This window comes from Pan troglodytes, chromosome 7, assembly GCF_028858775.2.
Source record: "Pan troglodytes isolate AG18354 chromosome 7, NHGRI_mPanTro3-v2.0_pri, whole genome shotgun sequence".
Classification (NCBI taxonomy): Eukaryota; Metazoa; Chordata; class Mammalia; order Primates; family Hominidae; genus Pan; species Pan troglodytes.
The window spans coordinates 155,448,415-155,469,823 of record NC_072405.2 but is presented as its reverse complement, the minus strand read 5'-3'; the positions used below and the strand labels follow the sequence as shown (position 1 = coordinate 155,469,823).

General features: G+C 48.7%; 1 protein-coding gene and 1 long non-coding RNA gene across 12 annotated transcripts in view; one reads left to right on the top strand and one right to left on the bottom strand.

The window, feature by feature from the left end:
- LOC129135354 (E3 ubiquitin-protein ligase TRIM52) overlaps positions 1-17,478 on the bottom strand; it is a 69,715-nt gene extending 52,237 nt beyond the window's left edge. For 7 of the 11 annotated variants that reach the window (XM_063816742.1, XM_063816734.1, XM_063816739.1 and 4 more), the window contains exon 1: positions 16,311-17,436. In XM_063816742.1, coding sequence (XP_063672812.1) covers positions 16,311-17,108 — 798 coding nt within the window. In that variant the 5' untranslated portion in view covers positions 17,109-17,436. Of the gene's footprint in view, positions 1-11,463; positions 13,816-16,310 lie in introns of those variants that run through there. The other 4 variants (XM_054657194.2, XM_054657197.2, XM_054657196.2 and 1 more) reach the window with 4 other exon arrangements.
- A 62-nt stretch (positions 17,479-17,540) lies between these two features.
- Positions 17,541-20,885, top strand: LOC112204540 (uncharacterized). The gene is made up of 3 exons (XR_002938174.3): positions 17,541-17,679; positions 19,940-20,078; positions 20,364-20,885. It is a non-coding gene; the product is annotated as an uncharacterized LOC112204540 (long non-coding RNA).
- The last annotated feature ends 524 nt before the right edge of the window (positions 20,886-21,409 follow it).

Below are 21,409 nucleotides of genomic sequence, written 5' to 3'. Positions count from 1 at the left end.
GCTCAGGCCGCCATGTTACTGCTCCAGCCCCCCTCCTACCGCTCAGGCCGCCATGTTACTGCTCCAGCCCCCGCCTACCGCCCCGGCCGCCCTCTTACTGCTCCAGCCCCCGCCTACCGCCCCGGCCGCCCTCTTACTGCTCCAGCCCCCACCTACCGCTCAGGCCGCCATGTTACTGCTCCAGCCCCCTCCTACCGCTCAGGCCGCCATGTTACTGCTCCAGCCCCCGCCTACCGCCCCGGCCGCCCTCTTACTGCTCCAGCCCCCGCCTACCGCTCAGGCCGCCATGTTACTGCTCCAGCCCCCTCCTACCGCTCAGGCCGCCGTCCTAAAACTCCAGCCACACTGCCATCTCTGTTGCCACCACCATCCAGAGTGAGACGAGCCACGGTGTTGCAGGCTGCAGCCTCCAGCTCCCCCTTCTCCTGGTCCTCTAAGTCGGGGACAGAGTAGCTCAGTGGGAGATACTGGAGAGCCTAAACTGGCGTGAGGCCCCCTCAGCCTGCACATTCGGTTATGCGCATGGTTTCTGGACTACATGTTCTGATTGGGTGAGAGAAAACCTCTAGGCCTTCTCTGATTGGACTTTATTTTCATACTCTGATTGGTTGTCCAGTCCTGGAACGTGTAGTCCAGGAACCGCATATGAAAAACCTCAGTATATAATTGGTGCTGAAGAAGAGAGGCTCTTCCAGGTTTTTCTGTGTCTGCTCCCGGTGCTGCTCCGAGCCCGGCTTAGAGGACCAGGACAGACTGGAGGCTGTAGTTTGCGGCACCGCGGCTGGCCTCCCTGCAGTTGGTGGCGACAGAAACTAGTGTGGCTGGAGTGGTAGGAAGGGGAAAATAGTTTGGGGATAGATGGAGGGGTAAAGAGGGTGGTTAGTGCCAAAAGGAAAAAAGGATGGCGAGCCGGAGAAGACATTGCATAAAGACGGTGAGAAAAAGATGTTGGGGAAAAAAAATTGGGGGGTAGATGGAGGGGGAAAACAGGGTGGTGAACAGGAGGGAGAGAAGGTTTCATGGAAAGACGGTGGGGAAAAAGTTTTTGGGTAGATGGAAGGGGGAAAGAGAGGGTCGTGAGGGGGGAACGGGGATGAGCAGGAAGGAGAGAAGGTTTGCAAAAATACGGTGGGGAGAAAAGAAAGGGAAAGAAGACTGTGGGTAAAAAGATTTTGAGTAGATGGAGGGGGGAAAAGGGTGACAAGTGGGAGGAGAAAAGAGCGTGCAGAAGAGGGAGGGGGAAGAGAGTGTGGTGAGCAAGAGGGAGAGAAGGTTTTGCAAAAAGACAGTGAGGAGAGAAGCTTTTAGGTAGATGGAGGGGGAAAAGAGGGTGGCAAGTGGGAGGAGAATAGAGAGGGTGGCCAGAGGGAGTGGGGAAAGAGGAATGGGAAAAAGGCTATGGGGAAAATAGTTTGGGGTAGATGGAGGGCAAAAACAGGGTGGCAAGCAGGATAGAGGAAAGAAGAGGGCAAGCGGGAAGCGGGGAAGGCTTTGTGAAAAGATGGCAGGGAAAAATTGGGGAGGTAGATGGGTAAAAGAGCGTGGTGAGCAGGAGTAGAGGCTTTGCAAAAAGACGGCGGGGAAATGTTTTTGGGTAGATGGAGAAGGGAAAGGGTGGCAAGGAGGAAGGGAGAAAAAGATGATAGGGAAACAGTTTTTGGGTAGATGAAAGGGGAAAGAGGGTGGCGAGCAGCACGAGTGGGGAGAAGGCTTTGGGAAAAGTTGGGGGAAATGTTTTTGGGGAGATGGAGGAGCAAAAGAGGGTGATGAGTGGGAGGTAGAAAAAAGGGTGGCCAGGGAGAGGGAGAAAAGACGGTGGGGAAAAGTTTTGGGGTAGATGGGTGGGGAAACGGTAGTGAGCGGGAGAGTATAGAAGGCTTTGCAAAAAGATAGTGGGGAAAAAATGGTGGGGAAAAAGTTTTGGGGTAGATGGAGGAAGAAAAAGGGTGGCGAGAGAGGGAGCCAAAGACGGTCAGGAAAAAAATTCCTCCTGTTACTGATTTTTTGATACTCTTCCCCTCTGGTCAGAAAAAATAATTGATATGATTTCAGGTTTTTTTGTTTTATTTTGGTTTGGTTTGGTTTTTTGAGATGGAGTCTCGCTCTGTTGCCCAGGCTGGAGTGCAGTGGTGTGATCTCGGCTCACTGCAAACTCCACCTCCCGGGTTCAAGCCATTCTTTTGCCTCAGCCTCCTGAGTAGCTGGGATTACAGGCATGCGCCACGACGCCCAGCTAATTTTGCGTTTTTAGTTCTAAATGGGGTTTCTCTATGTTGGTCAGGCTGGTCCTGAACTCTGTTGATTGGCCCACCTCTGCCTTCCAAAGTGCTGAGATTACAGGTGTGAGCCACCGCACCTGGCAAGGATGTTGAATTTTATTGAATGTTTTTTCTACATTTATTGAGATAATCATATGATTTTTGTTTTAAATTCTGTTTATGTGGTAAATCACATTTATTGATTTGCATATATTAAATAGTCCTTGGATCCCAGGAATAAAACCTATGTAATCACGATGAACTACATTTTTGATATGCTGATGGATTTGGTTTACTAGCATTTTGTTGAGGATATTTGCATCTATGTTCATCAGATATTGGCCTGTAGTTTGTTGTTGTTGTTTTCTTGCTAGATTTTAGTGTCAGGATGATACTGGTTTTGTAGAATGAGTTAGAGAGGAATTCCTTCTCCTCAATGTTTTAGAATGGTTGCAGTAACATTGATACCATCTTTTTTTTTTGTATGTTTGGTAAAATTCAGCTGTGAATTCATCTAGTCCTGGGCTTCTTCTGCTTGATAAATATTTTTATTACAAATTCAATTTCATAATTAACTACTGGTCTGTTCAGATTTTTTTAAATTTATAGAGAAAAAATATTTATTTGGTTTATAGTTGTGCAGGCAGTAGAAGCATGGGACTAGCACCTGCTCAGGTTTGGGTGAGACCTCAGAAAGCATCCAATCACAGAGAAAGGCAAAGGGAGGGCCAGTGTATCACGTCTTAGAGCCCGTGTGGACCCGGATGGCGATGGCAGCCCGAGGAGAGGGAGGGCTGACTGTATGGTTGGCTTTCCGACGACCAGACCCTGCAGGATTCGGCTTTTCCCTTTGGAGTTTTCCTCCATCCCCCTCCGTCCCTCCCAGGGGATGCCCGCAGGCCACAGTGGTCACTGAAGGTCAACCCTGAGCCGAAGGAGAAGTGGCCTCGACCCTGGGGACCCCTTCAGGTGCAGCTTGAGGGGGAACGGCCGCCTTTCCCGTTGGGCACCCAGCTGTGGCTGTGCCCCGTCCTCGCCCAGCTCCCGGCATAGGCATGCGCTCTGGGCCGGGGCCGGGGCCCCCCGCCTCCCCGGGAGGAATCGCTGGGTTGACTCTGGGTCAGCAAAGGGGTCCCCCTCTGGGTCCCCCCTTTCTAGCGGGGGGACGTCCTGCAGCCGCTGGAGGAGGCTGAGTCACGCTTTCCCCACCAGAAGTCTACCTGTGCCTGCACCCGCCGGGCCTGCCGGCCTCTTCCTTCTCATCCAGGGGGCCTCTTCTCCAGCCTCACGGAGGTGGGAAGCTTGCTGGAGGCCCCTACCTGCCTTTTGGGGAAGACCCCGAGGCTGGCCCACGCCCTGCTGGCAGGACCCTTCCTGACTGGGTCCACCGTTCTTCTGGGTCTCACCACTTCTCCCAGCCCCTGGGCTGCTTCCCCTCTCCCGTGTCTGGGACCCCAGAGGCACCACTTCCATTCCATACAAGGTAAGAGTCCCAAGGAGAGGCCGGGCACGGTGGCTCACGCCTGTAATCCCAACACTTTGGGAGGCCGAGGCGGGCGGATCACGAGGTCAGGAGATCGAGACCATCCTGGCTAACACGGTGAAACCCCGTCTCTACTAAAAATACAAAAAATTAGGGCGTGGTGGCAGGCGCCTGTAGTCCCAGCTACTCGGGAGGCTGAGGCAGGAGAATGGCGTGAACCCGGGAGGTGGAGCTTGCAGTGAGCCGAGATCGCGCCGCTGCACTCCAGCCTGGGCGACAGAGAGAGACTCCGTCTCAAAAAAAAAAAAAAAAAAAAAAAAAAAGTCCCAAGGAGAAATTGGAGAGGCTCTCCTATGAAAATCCATCTCGCCATTCCTTTTCTGAGGAGTCCACAGGACCTGTACAGTTGGAACCAGCCCCTCAGGCTTCCCTGCCAGAGCCCTTTTCTCCAGGAGCAGAGGCATCCATCCCCTCCTGCCAGCATTCCAGACCCTGGAGGGCTTGCGCGGTGGCAGGTTTTCCCTTGAATGCTGAGGTGAGGCTGAGGGAAAGGTGCGTGGCCAGGACCAGAGGGCCTGCTGACTGCCAGCTAAAACTCTGGGCAGGAGGCTTTCCCACGTACTTTAAGATGATGACCAAAATCCTTACTGTCTCCCTGCAAAATCCGTGTGGCTTCCTCTGGCGTGTCCCATACTCTTGTGTTTGTGGCCAGACTGGGCCTCCCCTCTTCCTCCAAACTCATTAGTTCTCTCCCACACAGAACACACATTGTTCTGCCTGGAAGGCCCATCACATCCCTCCCCAACCCTCTCGGTTCAATCTAAGCTTTCTTGGGGTCTCAGCTTAGGTTGCCTGTTCAGGGAAGCCTCTGGGACCCTCAGGTCTAGGTCACATTTGTTTCATGCTTTCACAGCGGTGTGTAGTGTATACTGGTTCTTCTTATCCCTCAGGTGTCTCCTCACAAGGACTGCTCTGTTTCTGCTAAGTGTTGCATTCTCACCACCCAGTGGAGGGTTTGGCCTGTGGAAGATTCTGATTTTGGTGGCCAGCCTCATGGGTTGAAAAGTAAAGGTCAAGTAGTTAAAGGAAGGGCGTTCCAGGCAGAGGGATAGGTAAGGTAGGTAAGGGATAGGTAAGGTGCAGAGGTAAGGTAGGGATAGCTTTGAGGGCTCCTTAGGAGGGAGTGAAACCCCTGAGGGTCAAGGAGCCCTAGTTTGGAAGGCCTTGCTGCTAAGGGATCTGGATTTTGTCCTGAAGCCTAGAGTAGTTTCTTTAAGAGTCTGATCTCGGCCGGGCGCAGTGGCTCACGCCTGTAATCCCAGTACTTCGGAAGGCCAAGGCAGGCGGATCACGAGGTCAGGAGTTCCAGACCATCCTGGCTAACACGGTGAAACCTGTCTCTACTAAAAATACAAAAAATTAGCTGGGCCTGTTGGCACGTGCCTGTAGTCCCAGCTACTCGGGAGGCTGAGGCAGGAGAATTGCTTGAACCGGGGAGGTGGAGGTTGTAGTGAGCAGAGATCATGCCACTGCACTGCAGCCTGGGTGATAAGAGTGAGACTCCATCTCAACAACAACAACAACAAAAAAAGTCTGATCTCAGCACTGTCCTGCCTAGACTGCTTCTTTTTTTAGGACAAGTTTTTATTGCTACCTGCTAAAAACGCATTTATTGTCACGGTGCAGGCTAGGTTGGAGGAGTAAAACTAGAGACAAGAAGAGTTAAGAAGCCACTGCAGTAATCAAGACAAATGAGTCAAGCCAAAGGCTGAGATGCTGTACAGGAAGGTCTCTAGGGGGACCCCAAATTTAGCTGGGGGGGGTGGTGCAAGATTCCTACGAAGTGGCACTAAAGGAGGGACTGAGTACTTACTAAAGACCTTATGACTAAGAGGTCTCTCTCATCCCTACACTACTTCCTTCACTCCAGTGTCTAGAATTGGCCTCTGTATATAGGAGCTCTTTGGTTGAGCATGGCTCACACCTGTAATCCCAGCAGTTTGGGAGGCTGAGGTGGGAGGATCACTTGAACTCAGGTGTTCAAGACCAACACAGTGAGACCCCATCGCTATAAAATTTTTAAAAATTTTAGCCAGGCATGGTGGTGCACGCTTGTAGTCCCAGCTACTTAGGAGGCTGATGCAGGAGGATCGCTTGAGCCCAGAAGTTAGAGGCCACAGTGAGCTATGATCACATCACTACACTCCAGCCTGGGTGACAGGGTAAGATCCTGTCTCAAAAAGAAAAAAAAAAAATTAAGCACAAAAAGTTTGGAGACCAGGAAACAGGAGTACAAGTATAGGTGCTGTCCCACTCTTAGTGAGGTCGGCTGTGAAATTAAATCAGTTCCTGGAACAAATCTTACAAAGAGATCAGAGATCACTTGCGGTTTTTTGTTTTTGTTTTTTTTTTTTTTTTTGAGACAGCGTCTCACTCTGTCACCCAGGCTGGAGTGCAGTGGTGCCATCTTGGCTCACAGCACCCTTCGCCTCCTGGGTTCAGACAATTCTCCCACCTCAGTCTCCCGAGTAGCTGGGACTACATGCCTGGCTAATTTTTGTCTTTTTTGGTAGAGACAGGGTTTCACCATGTTGGCCAGCCTGGTCATTAACTTTTTTAAAAAATGTGTATTTTCCTGATAAAGATTCAGCATAAATTTTAGGCAGAAGTCTGACGTCTAGCAGTCCCCCAGAAAGCATTCTGTTGTCTGTTGGGGCTTCCTTGGGAGATGGACTGTGGGCTAGGCCTGGGTGCTTTGGCAGATACAGAGTCAGAGGCTGTGGAAAGGGGATGGTCCAGACAGGACTATAATAAATGCAGGGATGGCTGGGCGCGGTGGTTCATGCCTGTAATTCCAGCACTTTGGGAGGCCAAGGCAGGTGGGTCACTTGAGGTCAGGAGTTCAAGACCAGCCTGACCAGCATGGCAAAACCCTGTCTCTCCTAAAAATACAAAAATTAGCTGGGCGTGGTGGTGCATGCTTGTAATCCCAGCTACTTGGAAGGCTGAGGCAGGACAATCACTTGAACCCAGGAGGCAGAGGTTGCAGTGAGCCGAGATTGCGTCACCGCACTCCAGCCTGGGCAACAGAGGGAGACTGCATCTCAAAAAAAGAAAAAAAAAAAGAAATGCAGGGAGAAGTCAAGCTTCTAGCCTCCTTGTCAAAGGATTTAAAGTAGCATTAGATGGTAGAGAGAAACAAAAGATGACCCAAGTTTCATTTTCTCAGCTTTCTACTGGAGAGAGGACTTCATATGAACCAGAGTGCGAAAAAGGTCAGAATGGAACCCTGGGGCTGGCTAGCTCAAATTTGTATGAGGGATGAAGGGCAGTCCTCTCTGCTCACACTAAGGCGAAATGGCCAGGGCCTGCTGAGAAATCACATCCTTTGCTGTAGGAGTAGAAGGGATTCCATGTGCCTAAGAAATGTCAGAGAAAAAGGGGATGTGAGCTCCATGGATCCTCTCCAGGCCACCTGGATCCCTCCTTATCTTTGTAGGACTCTGCTTACTGCCAGCTGGAATTGTCAACCAAAGGGCTCTAAGTTGGGATCTCAGTCCCTTAAGATGAGGGGAGATGGCTGGGCGTGGTGGCTCCTGCCTATAATCCCAGCACTTTGGGAGGCCGAGGTGGACAGATCACCTGAGGTCAGGAGTTCGAGACCAGCCTGGCCAACAATTAAAATTACATTTTAATTTTTTTAAAATATAAAAAATTAGCTGGGCGTGGTAGCACATGCTTGTAATGCCAGCTACCCTGGAGGCTGAGGCAGGAGAACTGCTTGAACCTGGGAGGTGGAGGTTGCAGTGAGCCGAGGTCGTGTCACTGCACTCCAGAGCCTGGGCGACAAGGGCAAAACTCAAAAAAAAAAGAAAAAAGATGAGACGAGAAAGCTAGGAAGGCCTAAGCACAAACCTCAGCAGGGGGAATCGCTATAGAGGATAAGCCTCCTTGTTCTTAAAGGCTATTTTTATTTCAGTTGGCTGTTTGGAGCTGTGTAAAAATAATGGAAAACAACAATAACAACAACAAACAAACAAAAAACCCTCCAAAGGGCTATTTTAATTCAAACCCCTGAGGTGTCTATCTTTCCCCTTCCTTTGGGGGAGGGAGGAGGTGAGACAAGTAATAACTTAGGGGAACGTTTCCTTCCATCTGTGCAGGTCTCCTGAGAGCAGGAACCTCGCTGCATCTCCTACACTTCTCAAGAGCAGAAATGAGCTCACTGCCCCACACCCAGGATTCTCATACCACACTTGAGGACTCTCTGGTTTGGACAGACTACGATGAAATTGATCACAACCTTTAGTTCTCATGGTCTGGGAGGCCATCTCCTCTCCTCAGACCCTGTTACTCCTAGATCTGTCCTCTCATTAACTCTGTCAGCACAGGCTGCTCTCTCTTCCAGGACTCCAGGAGCTCCTCATCACCCTCATCTGCTGTAACACGGAAAGAACCCACTTACCTGCTTCAATACTAGGTTTTGCCCCCCGTCCCATTTTCAAAAAGTCAGGCACAAAGTAAAACCCTATATTTATTATCCCTTCTGTTTTGAGGCTCCAGCTCTAGCCCCAGACCTTTTTTGATAGGAGAAGGTAATACAGTTTATTTTCTAACTTGTTTCCCCTAGTTTTCTCCTGTCTCGTCACCCGTGTGATCCATGTGTATCAGAAGTGATAGGTGGCTCAAGATCATTTTGGTCAGATTTTAAAAATAAAATATTTTCTCCTTTTATGTCTAAAAATATTACCTTACAGCCTACCACTCCCAGCTGGAAAAAGAAAATTGTTCCATTTCTGTTTTTATCCTCCCCCTTGGACTTGCTACTCCCAAGGGCCCCAGGAAGAACTAGACTTTGGTTGTACAGAACTGTGCTGTTAAATAGGATTTGATAGCCACTAGCTACATGTGGCTAATTAAAATTAAATACTATCTTAAAAATTGAGTTCATGAGGTGCACTAGCCACATTTCAAGAGCTCAAGTCATATGTAGCTAGTAGTATCTACTGTATTAGACAGCAGATACAGAATACTTCCATTGTTACATGAAGTTCTATTAGCTTGAATGTGGAGGACTAGCGTCTTTAGCTTCCTTTCTTATAACCACATTTTACCAGCCAGCAAATATTTGCAATAACTTCACTGTTACAGGATAATTTTCAGAGGAGTTAGGAATTGGGGGTAGGAAGCAGCATAGAATCTACAAGTCTTATAGGAGTTTCAGGAGGCATGGCATAGAGGCCAGGGGTTGATGGTCAATGGCAGGAGCCTTAGGTTTTAAGAAAGTACTTTAGGGACTGATGTTATATTACCAGGGCCACCTCCACTGTGGACTCAGTGGTTCTGCATAATACCTGAAAACAAAAAATGACATCCCTACTGCTCTGCTGGAACTGAGGAGTAGCTGAAGTGATTGTTATTACTCAAAATCTCCAGAGCTTGATTTTGTAAACTGTTTCATCTGTCACGGTTCTTGTTCTCCCAAATCCAAGTGACATAAGCAGCGGTAATGTTTAGAAAAGGTTTGTTGACTTTGCTACCCCACTCCAAGAGCAGGGAGTAGTGGGTGTCATATCCATTAATCCACTGATACTCAGGGTACTTTTTTTTTTTTTTTTTTTTTTTTGAGACGGAGTTTCATTCTTGTTGCCCAGGCTGGAGTGCAATGGTGCGATCTCGGCTCACTGCAACCTCCTCCTCCCAGGTTCAAGTGATTCTCCTGCCTCAGCCTCCTGAGTAGCTGGGATGACAGGTATGCGCCACCATGCCTGGCTAATTTTGTATTTTTAGCAGAGACAGGGTTTCTCCATGTTGGTCAGGCTGGTCTGGAACTCCCAACCTCAGGTGATCTGCCTACCTCGGCCTCCCAAAGTGCTGGGATTACAGGTGTGAGCCACCATGCCTGGCCCTCAGGGTACTTTTAATAAAGTGCTAGCTAGGCAAGCCTATTCTTCCTCTCAAGAGTAGGTGTTCCACTTTTGAACACCTATGCCAGGCACCGGCTATAGTGCCTACAAGAGGATGATATGTGGACATGACCACTTTCCCTGACTCTACATCAGTGGTTCTCAACTGGGGATGATTTTGCAATGTCCGCTTATGGGACATTTGGTAATGTCTAGAGACATTTGCGGTTGTCACCACTAGTGGAGGGGTACTACCTGCATGTAGTGGGTAGAGTCCAGAGATGCTACTAAGTATCCTACAATGCATAGGACAGCTGCCCACAACAAAGAATTATCTCACTCAAAATGTCAATAGGGTCGAGGTTGAGAAATCCTGGTCTAGGCTGGGTGTGGTGGCTCATGACTGTAATCCCAGCATTTTAGGAGGCCAAGGCAGGAGGATCACTTGAGCCCACCAGGCGTTCAAGACCAGCCTGGGCAATGTAGGGAGAGCTCCACAAAAAATAAAAATAAATTAGCTGCACTATAGTCCTTGTTACACAGAAGGCTGACGTGGGAGCATCACTTGAACCTAGGAAGTGAGTGAGCTGTGATCGCACTACTGCACTCCAGTCTGGGCAACAGAGTGAGACCCTGGCTCAAACAAAACAAAAACAAAAGCATTGAAAGAAAGAAAGAGGCCGGGCGCGGTGGCTCAGGCCTGTAATCCCAGCACTTTGGGAGGCCGAGGCGGGCAGATCACAGGGTCAGGAGATCGAGACCATCCTGACTAACACGTTGAAACCCCGTCTCTACTAAAAATACAAAAAATTAGCCAGGCGTGGTGGCGGGCGCCTGTAGTCCCAGCTACTCGGGAGGCTGAGGCAGGAGAATGGCGTGAATCCAGGAGGCGGAGCTGGCAGTGAGCCGAGATCATGCCACCACACTCCAGCCTGGGCAACAGAGCGAGACTCTGTCAAACAGAGAGAGAGAGAGAGAGAAAGAAAAAGAAATCAATCAATCAATCCGGTTTAGATGACAACATGAATCAGGTTTGTTGTTGTTGTTGTTGTTTTTTCCCCTGCAGACAGAGTCTCGCTCTGTCGCCCAGGCTGGAGTGCAGTGACGTGATTTCGGCTCACTGCAACCTCCGCCTCCCGGGTTCAAGTGATTCTCCTGCCTAGGCCTCCTGAATAGCTGGGACTACAGGTGCACGTCACCATGCCTGGCTAATTTTTTGTGTTTTTAGTAGAGATGGGGTTTCACTGTGTTAGCCAGGATGGTCTCGATCTCCTGACCTCGTGATCCACCCGCCTTGGCCTCCCAAAGTGCTGGGATTACAGGCGTGAGCCACCGCGCCCAGCCTGTATCAGGTCTTTATGCCAAAATGAATCATGCAGTCTAGGCTCAGTAGGATACTAAGGCTGTTAAATGTCTGATAAATTGGGAAGGAAAAAATATGGAGTCAGTGAAACAGTGGGCTCCCTAAAGCTGAAGGGCAGGTGTAATTGGAGTGTGCTTAAGTGTATTGGAAGGCTAAGAGCTAAGGTCATAGTGCAATGGGAGTTGATTTCAGATGTGTAGCCAATCTGAAGATGAGATCCAGGGTACAGCCACAGAAGTAGACGAACAAGTTTAAACAGTCTGACTTGTGATACAGCAGTGAACAGCTGAACCTAATAGGGAAGACATTCAATAAACAGGTGAGCTGTATGTTTTTCCTCAATGTTTTTGTAACCCACACTTCTACTTTTCATATACCTGAAAATCTCACATTTGCCCCTCCATTTACAATTTCAAAATTAAGTATCATGATTAAAATTAATGAAAGCAGTAATTTTAGAAGGAAAAAATTTATTCAGATGATGTGATAGCCATGTCACTGTTAAGCCTGAACTTTTCTTTCCTGGGTGGTGTAAAGGTGCAAGAAAACACAAGCTGCTTTTAATAACACTCTTGCACTGCTTTCTCCCCAAAGCTAGATATATCAAAACATTAAAAAATAAAAAAGCTTTTTAAGGTGTAAGGAGCAAATGGAATAGTGGATAAAGCCTTTTCATCTGTTTAGTCATTTTACACCCAAGTTTCTCTAGAGTATTTGCCTGGAAGTTTCTAGTCAAAACCATTAGACCTTGAGTTTCACAAACTCCTCTTGAAGCTCTTCCGGTGAGGCCTGCACATTGGTATGAAACACATTCTTTCCAAAAGCTACCACTAGTAGATTTTAAGAACAAGCTCAGGAGCACATCACTCAAAATAATTCCAAGTATTTCACTTTTTCCCTTCAAATGACATTCATGAATCTGGTCCTTGAAAGACTAGCCAAGAAAATTAGACATTTTTAGCATTAGTTTGCTCATACATACATTTGCTGTATTTTTATGGTTGTATTTTTGGCAAGTTTTGTTTGATGTATTTCATAATGAACGGCGAAATTGGTGTTTGCCCCTTGACATTTCAGTGTCAATGTATTTTAAGCTTCAGTGTGTTAAAACTCTGTTGAAAATTTTAACTTTTGAAATGTTCAAGTATAGATTATTTTTCATTGTTCTTCCAACCTTGGGGTTGTTCTGTCCACAAGTTCAGCAGAATCCGTTTTTCTTTGACAACCAAGAAACTTCAATATGTAACAGAAAACATGGAATGGCATTTAGATCTTCAAAAAGCAGGGCAGACTGGAATGGAATGTACTGTTTCTCACAGTGGTCTATGCTGACAGCAAGGCTGAAGATTTCCAGTAGGTTATGGGTAATCAGTGAAAGTTCATGCTTGGTGGTGACAGCTGCAGTACATCTTGAATACCAGTTCTCTTCAATCTTTGCCAAAAACCCAAATTTAACACAGTTTGCTGTAGTGCCATTAAGATATATTCCTATACAATTTCCTCCAACTCGGTTCATTTGATACAGCTGCAAAAATACTCTTTGGTGGTCAAGTAGAAGGCTCACGAAAACAGCACATCCACAGTTTTGAAAGCCTTATTCTGAATGTAAGCAAAGTACAGTTTTCTTCATCAGTAGATTCATCTCAACCAACAGCAATAAAAGATGAGCCGATTTTTTTTTTTTTTTTTTTTTTTTGAGATGGAGTCTTGCTCTATTGCCCAGGCTGGAGTGCAGTGGCTCAGTCTCGGCTTACTGCAAGCTCCGCCTCCCAGGTTCATGTCATTCTCCTGCCTCAGCCTCTTGCGAGCTGATGTTTTTTAAGATCTGAAGTTTGATATATTCAGTCATTAATTCAGAGTTAAGACTGCAGAAGTAGATGAAGAAATTCTGGAATTCCTTAATTTATTTGTGGCAGCACTCAGAATGCAAGGTTTCACAAGTGTCTCCATTTTTTTCTCCTTTGCAATTAAAAGGGCTGTCTAATATTAAGCTTTCATGGCTTGGAAGATTCCTGTGAATATTTCAATACTGTCCAGTCTTAAAGCTGCAGAGAATCGGGCTTTGCAGAACACTCCACTGTTTTTAATGGCATGAATTTAACAGTGTTTGGCATGGTGTCACTGCCCAACACTTTCAGATAACTCAACTGAAGAAGTTGACCCTATCTTCTGCAAAATAACATGAGTATATACTTGAGAAAAGCCTCAACATTTTTTTTTTGGCTGCCATTTTTAGCTACCTCAAAGGAGATAACAGAAAAACAAGGAGTACTGATGATGGAAGCATCTGGTCCCTCTTGCAGAGTGATTAATGATTTTATTGGTGGCAGCTGGGTGGCAGGACAATCCAGGCATCCAGTTATGCCTGATCCCCAATAAGTGAAATCTTTGTTCATTTTCTTTTTATACACCCGTCTGCTTCCTAAAACCTGACACCATTTAATGGTGCCCTTGGTCAAATCTAAATGATCTTACTTTCATAATTCTTTGATTCTAGCTTGCAGAGTCAAGACGAACTCTAACTCATGGGATGGACAAACTGGAAGATGTAAAATAAGTAAGGCTTTCTGGGCCAAAAAGCCTCTTCTTACAGAAAATCAAATTTTAAAAGAACATTGACCTCAAAACAATAAAACTGTCCTGGTTATGCAATAGAAATAGCTATATAAATGGAATCATATCCTTAATGAACACCTCCTATGGCTACCCAACTTTTCACACATCTTACTGATTATAGGCCTTGCTGTGAATGCTTTCTTGCTCTATCTGAAGTATTCCCACCAGAGTTGTTTCCAACTTTATTTCCTGTGTTATGAAAAATGAAGTTTTTTTTAACATTGTAACAAAGTATATGAAAGATAATGTATACTGTATTAAATAAACCATTATACAAAAATAGTTCCTTGTACTGTTAACTATTATTATGACTTTGGTCAGTAAAATTCTAAATCATGCGACTATAATTTACATGTTTACCAATGGAAGGAAGTGACAATGAACTGCCTAAAGAATGAAAGAGACAGCCAGGCATGGTGGCTCACATCTGTAATCCCGGCACTTTGGGAGGCCGAGGCGGGGGGGATCAGGAGGTCAAGAGACTGAGACCATCCTGGCCAACATGGTGAAACCCCGTCTACACTAAAAATGCAAAAATTAGCTGGGCGTGGTGGTGCGCACCTGTATTCCCAGCTACTTGGGAGGCTGAGGCAGGAAAATCACTTGAACTCGGGAGGCATAGGTTGCAGTGAGCTGAGATCGCACCACTGCACTCTAGCCTGATGACAGAGCGAGACTCCAGCTCAAATAAATAAATAAATAAATAAAAATGAAAAAAGATTTGTGTCTTAACTGTGCACTTACCAATATTTACTATAAAATGGGGGAAGGGGATGATGATAAAAGTTAGCTGAGGAAGGCTGCGCACAATGGCTCATGCCTGTAATCCCAGCACTTTGGGAGGCCCAGGTGGTGGATCTCCTGAGGTCAGGAGTTCAAGACCAGCCTGGCCAACATGGTGAAACCCCATCTCTACTAAAAATGCAAAATTAGCTGGGCATGGTGGCATGTGCCTGTAATCGCAACTACTAGGGGTGCTGAGACAGGAGGATCACTTGAACCCGGGAAACAGAGGTTGCAGTGAGCCGAGATCATGCCATTGCACTTCTGCCTGGGCAACAGAGCAAGACACCGTCTCAAAAAAAAAAGTTAGGAGAGAAATAGAAGGTTCTCTCTTTTCCTCAGCTTCAGTGTACTAAAACCCAGAAGCATAGGACATAAGTTTTTTCCATGGGATACTTTAGTTATCACCTTGGGTGAAAACATGGTACTAGGATTTGTCCTTCAAGTCAGGTTAATGTAACAGAGGTAGCAGTGACTTATGGTTAGATTTGTGCCTTAACTGTGCACTTACTAATATTTGCTATAAAATGGGGGCAGGGGGGTGATAATAATATCTAATATATGAAGCCTGTAGGACAGTGCTCTGTGTTTGTGTTTTGACTGCAACTCAAAGAAAGCAATATATTTTTAGACGAAGTATATACATGTATATATATATAACTTAAAAGTTTCATAAAGGAATACTTACCCTATGTTCCATGTGTTCTAATATTTTCTCTTTCTTCATTTTGAGATAATGCTAGGCATGACCCATTTATTTTAAGACACACTAATTGGTCAAAAAACAATTTGAAAACCACTGCTATAGGAGAATACGAGGAAATATATTTTATAAACTGTAAAGCACTACTAAGACGTGAGCAGCGGCTGCTGCATATCCAGGTCAACCTTTCTGGGCCTGAAGACAACCTCTCCTTCGTTTGGGCACTGCTAGGAGTCAAATCTACCTAGACTTTTGGTAAGGAAGATGGTACTCATGCTCATTGTCATTGAGACAATTATCTAATGCTTAGAAGTCAAGACTAGAAAGCAAGGCATTAACCATATCAGCACCCAAACAAGGGAAGACAAGTTACAAGAAAGCCAAATAAAACAGCAAACATTTGTTTAGTGCTTTATGGTTAACATATATGATCTCTTTTAATCCTTGCAATCCTAGGGAAAAAGTGAAGCTCAAGGAGGTTGACACCTGCCCAAGACTAGACAGTAAGTGGCAGAGCCAGGTCATCTGATCCTAAATCCCGCACTCCTTCCACTATGATAAAATACCAGGAAAGAAAAGTGATCAGGATATGAGGCACATTCTGATCCATCAAAGATGCTTAAATGCTTTGCCTTTCTCTAGAAGGAAAACGGACCCCACTGAAGGTAGAGATGCAATCCCAGACTTTGAGAGGGGGGTGTGGCCAATTGCTACCAGTAGTTTAGGACTCACATCTGGCATTTCTGTCTACCAATACATCTATTTTGACACTGCTTGTGCTGAGGTCCCAAATGTCTATTATCTCCAAGTACTGTGGCTTTCTATTCCTATCTGCACCTGTCCCAGGGAATTGGTCAAGGACTCACATTAGAGAGAAATGAAGTACTGGGTATCTGTTACTCATGTTCCTTACACTTAGGTAGACTGCCAGTATTAGCAGTAGTGGTCCGCTTCCAGTGACCGTCATATTATCTGTTCAGCTTCCTCTGGGGAAGCCAATCTGCCCCAATCTTCATGGTTTTGTGTCTCCTTTTTTACCCACATGACCATCTCTCTCCACCGTGTCTCCCTCATCAAAGAAAGAGAAGTTTAGCAACTAAGCACCTGAGGAGGTGGGAAAGGAATGCTACTCATTCCTCAGCTCTCCTAGTTACCTTTCCACTCCCTTCATCCCCCCACATTCCCTCATTTCTCTCACCTGGTACTCCTGAACCACCTCCTCCAAAGGCAGCACGCTGTGCTGTTTGTGGCTCCTGGATTCTCGGCACACCACACAGATGGCCTCTTTGTCCACCTCACAGAAGAGTTTCAGGGCTTCCTGGTGTTTAAAGCACATGCCCTGATCATTACTCCGGTTTCCCCGATAAGGAGTGGGGCACATCTGGCGAATTATCTGGACCATGTTGGCCAGCTGCAAGTTGGGACGAAAGCTGCGACGTGTAAAGCTCTTTCGGCACTGGGGGCAGGTGAACTGCCCTGGAAGGGGCAAGGAAGGAGGCGGGTGGATGTCAGGATACAGCTCTTCATCTTCGTCCTCATCGTATGCTTCCAGTGTTTCTTCTTCTTCTCGGTAGACATCAATCCTCAGGTCAGGTCTCAAGCCTCCTAGGTAACAGTCCTGATCTTCCTCTTCTTCTTCCTCCTCGTCCCACATATAGTCTACGTTGTCCCAATTAGTTCTACCACTGTCACCGAGCCAGAGTTCATCGTCATCTTGGTCTTGGAACAACTCTTCGTCAGCATTCCCCCGATACGACACCTCTCGAATGGAGCCGTCCCATCCATCCACGGCCCCCACCGCCTCCTCGTCCTCCTCCTCCTCCCATTCATCTTCCTCCTCGTCCTCCTTACCCCACAGCTGGGTCACACACCCTCGGCAGAAGTTGTGCCCGCAGCTGATGGACACGGGGTCCTTGAAGTAATCCAAGCAGATGGCACACACCGCTTCCTCCTGAAGGGTCTGCATGGGGCTGGGAGTAGTGGCATAACCAGCCATCTTAATGCCCGCCGGCAGGTGTAGATACGTCAGCTTGGAGCTGAGGAGCGGGGACGCGCCTGCAGGCCTGCCTCCAAACTACTCTGGTGACCCGAGGCGGTCCTCAACCTTGCTCTTCTTCCTCGGGGCCGCAGGGGAGCTTTGACCCCCTCTCTCAGGGTGCGAACGCCCAGATCCAGACTCACAGCCTCTCTCTGGGATCGGTGGGGACACAGCAGGCTGCAGCCCCCAGCTGCTCGGTCCTGTCACGTCTCTCGCTACCCTCAGGGTGTGCCCTACACTGCGGCGTCCGCCTCAGATGCAGCCGCTGGCTACCCTGCCCGAGGCGACGCAAAATGACGTCTCGCACACGCACACGCTCTGGAGAGACGCTCTAGGCCGGCGGAGGACCACGTCTCTATGGTGTGCCGGGGGCCGCGCGGGTCGGGAGTTGGGTGGGCTGGGGGACAGGCGGGCCCGCGCCGCCCGCTCCAGCTGGGCTAGTGCTGCACATTCCGGCCAGCCCCTCCTCAAGACCCCATTCCCAAGCCCCTTCTCAGCTCCCTCAGGCCGGCAGAGCGGCTCTGATCAGGTCAGCGGCGGACGCTGGGAAGAGGCCCGGCTTCGGAGAGGTGGTTTGGTGGGTTGGCTGGTTCTGGATGAGGGGGGTCAACACTCGAGGGGGACTGGGTCTCCGAGCCGTTGTCCAGCCTGAGCCGGAGCCCCAGGAAGGTTAGAGGGAAGGGGGATAAATCTCTCCGGAAGCCCCGCCCGGGCCGGGGCCGAGTGGGTCCGCGGCGGTGGGGAAGCCTGGGACACCACCCTGGTGCTGTCGCCCGTCCCGCCGTCCGCGCTTGGGGTGCCTTGGTGGGGATCCGGGCGCCGCACAGCTGGGAGGGCCTGCCGCCCGGGAGGCTCGGATCCGGGGCGCCCAGTGCCCCCCGCTGCCTTCCGGGAGCCGTCGGGCCCCAGCTCCACGCAGGCCTCAGACCCAGCCCTGTTTCTGCTTGCGGGGCCGCGGCTGCGCAGTATTGCGGCGTCTGCCAGCAAAGCTGCGCCCCGGCCGTGGGTCCCCTGAGGGGGCCGGGGCTCAAGTTCCCTTCGGTGCTGCCGCCTGCGTCGGGCCAGGGGTTCCGAGTTCCAGCCCTGAGCTCTGTGAGCTCGGCCGTGAGGGGGCTGGATTTGGGACCACACTTCCTCACCGCCGTGGTTTAGACTTAGTTTGAGAGCGGCTGGCCCCTCCTTCCTGTCCCGGTGTCCCCCGCTGTCTGTTACGCCCTTCATTCCTCCCTGGGGAGGGAGGGCTGGGGGCGCTGTCTGGGTCTGTTTTCCACCGCAGCGGGGCCCTAGGGCAGTGTCATTTAGACCCCACGCTGTCACCTTTCCTGGAGAGGGGACCTGATCCAGGGCTGAGAGGTTTTTTGTTTTTTTTTTGTTTTTTTTTTTTGAGATGGAGTCTGGCTGTTGCCCAGGATGCAGTGCAGTGGCGCGATCTCGGCTCACTGCAAGCTCCGCCTCCCAGGTTCACGCCATTCGCCTGCCTCAGCCTCCCAAGTAACTGAAACTACAGGCGCCTACCACCACGCCCGGCTAATTTTTTTTTTTTTTTTTTTTTTTTGTATTTTTAGTAGAAACGGGGTTTCACCCTGTTAGCCAGGATGGTCTCGATTTCCTGACCTCGTGATCCGCCCACCTCGGCCTCCCAAAGTGCGGGCTGAGAGATCTTACAGTGCGAGGGGGAATCAGGCCCTGGGGAAAGGCTTCTCAGGGGTTGTCTCCTTCTGTCTTCTGTCTCTGCAGGTAGGGATAGAACCAGGTCAGGCCTGGATTTGTAGTCCCAGAGAACAGAGGATGGAGATGGGGGCTGGACGCAGCTCAGAGGGGCTGGTGCTCATGGGCTCTGTGTATGCCTTCTCCTGTGGCCTGGTTCTGTGTACAGATGTTCCACCCCAGTGCTGAGGGCCAAGACACCCTCTTGGCCTTGGTGCTGGGGGCATCCTGGGGCAAGGAGTGTAGGCAGAACTCCTCAACATTGGAGATTTGGGGAAATTGTGTCCCTTCCCTTTTAGACTCCTGTAGCCCCCTGCAGTGGCACGATCTGGGCCCACAGCAATCTCCACCTCCTGGGCTCAAGCAATCCTCCCACTTCAGCTTCTGGAATAGCTGGGAACACAGGCATGCACCACCACTCCAGGCTAATTTCTTTATTTTTTTTATAGAGACAGGGTTTCGTCATGTTGCCCAGGCTAAAGTGCCGTGGCTATTTATAGTCACGATTATTGCACCCTACCACCTCAAACTCCTGGACTCAAGTGATCCTCCCGCCTCAGCCTGTGGAGTAGCTGGGACTACAGGCATGCACCACCACGCCTGATTTACCCATTCTCTTTTAGATTTTTTTTTTTTTTTGAGAGAGGGTCTTGCTCTGTTGCCCAGGCCAAATGCAGTGGTATGATCATGGCTCATTGCACCCTTGACCCCTGGGCTCAAGTGATCATCCTGCCTCAGCCTCCCAAGTAGCTGGGACTACAGGTGTGCATTACCACATCTGGCTAATTTTTATTTTATTTTTTTGTAGAGATGAGGTCCCGCTATGTTGCCCAGGCTAGTCTTGAACTCCTGGTTTAAGCAGTCCTGCCTCAGCCTTACAAAGTGCGGGAATTACAGATGTGAGCCACTACGCTCAGCCCCATACAAGGTTTTTTTTCTTTCTTTACCTGCCCTTCAATAAGAAGTACATTGCACATACTGATCCAATACAGACCTGCACATATATAACAGAAAGAAAATTTCTGCAGTGTTCTTTCCCTTATGACATCCAAAGCACTCTGATATTTTCTGTTTTATTTCAGTAAAATGCTGTTGAAGGCCCACGGGCGTGACTGCACCCCTCACTAATTGGTCATTGGTTTGGGGAGGACACCACTGTCCCAGTGGAACCTTGAGCACACCTTGGAGCCCTCCTCTTCCTCTCCGGACCTGCGCCAAACTGTGAGTGGCACAGAGCAAGGGCTGTATGTGTTCTCTTCTTTGTTGCATACTCAGTTCCTTCACCACAGTGCCAAGCACACAGCGAGCACTCCCTGTGTATCTGCTGAGTAAATAAACGAATGAACAAACCCAACACATTTCAGCCAAGTCCTGCTGATGTTTCTCCTCCAATCCAGCTCCTCCTTTCCAGCCTTACTTCTGCCACTCCAGATTTCACCCCCATCAGCTTCAGACTGGATGAAAGGAAACCATTTCTCTAAAGGATCACTTGCTCTCTCATTTCAGGCCATCCTGCAGCCACCAGAACCTTCCACATGAAATGAAAGGCTCACCACTTCATAGTCTTTAAGGAAATTCTTGGCCAGGTGTGGTGCCTCACTCCTGTAATCCCAGTGCTTTAAGAGGCCAAGATGGGAGGATTGTTTGAGCCAGGTGTTTGAGACCAGCCTGGGCAACGTCGTTAAGACCCCATCTCTACAAAAAAAAAAAAATTGGCTGGGTGCGGTGGCTCATGCCTGTAATCCCAGCAATTTTGGAGGCTGAGGCGGGTGGATCACTTGAGGTCAGGAGTTCGAGACCAGCCTGGCCAACATGGTGAAACCCCGTCACTACTAAAAATACAAAAATTAGCCAGGCATGGCGGCAGGTGCCTGTAATCCCAGCTACTTGCGAGGCTGAGGAAGAATTGCGTGAACCTAGGAGGTGGAGGTTGCAGTGAGCCAAGATCATGCTGCTGCACTCCAGCCTGGGCAACAGAGGGAGACTCCATCTCAAAAATAATAAAAATAAATTAAAAAATTTAAAAATTACCTGCGTGTGATGGTGTGCGCCTGTAGTTCCAGCTACTTGGGAGGCTGAATTGGGAGGATCATTTGAGCCCAGGAGGTCAAGGCTGCAGTAAGCAGTGATCGTGCCACTGCCCTCGGCCTGGGCAACAGAACAACATGCAATCTTAAAAAAAAAAAAATCCTGGCCAGGCACAGTGGCTTATGACTGTAATCCCAGCACTTTAGGAGACCGAGGCGGGCAGATCACGAGGTCAGGAGATTGAGACCATCCTGGCTAACACGGTGAAACCCCGTCTCTACTAAAAATACAAAAAATTAGCTGGGTGTGGTGGCAGGCGCCTGTAGTCCCAGCTACTTGGGAGGCTGAGGCAGGAGAATGGCATGAACCCAGGAGGTAGAGCTGGCAGCGAGCCGAGATGGCGCCACTGCACTCCAGCCTGGGCGACAGAGAGACTCCATCTCAAAAAAAAAAAAAAAAAAAAAAAAAAAAGCCAAGGGGAAGGCCCAACCCAACCCTGGCCTTGTCTTCTTTCTCCTCTTTGT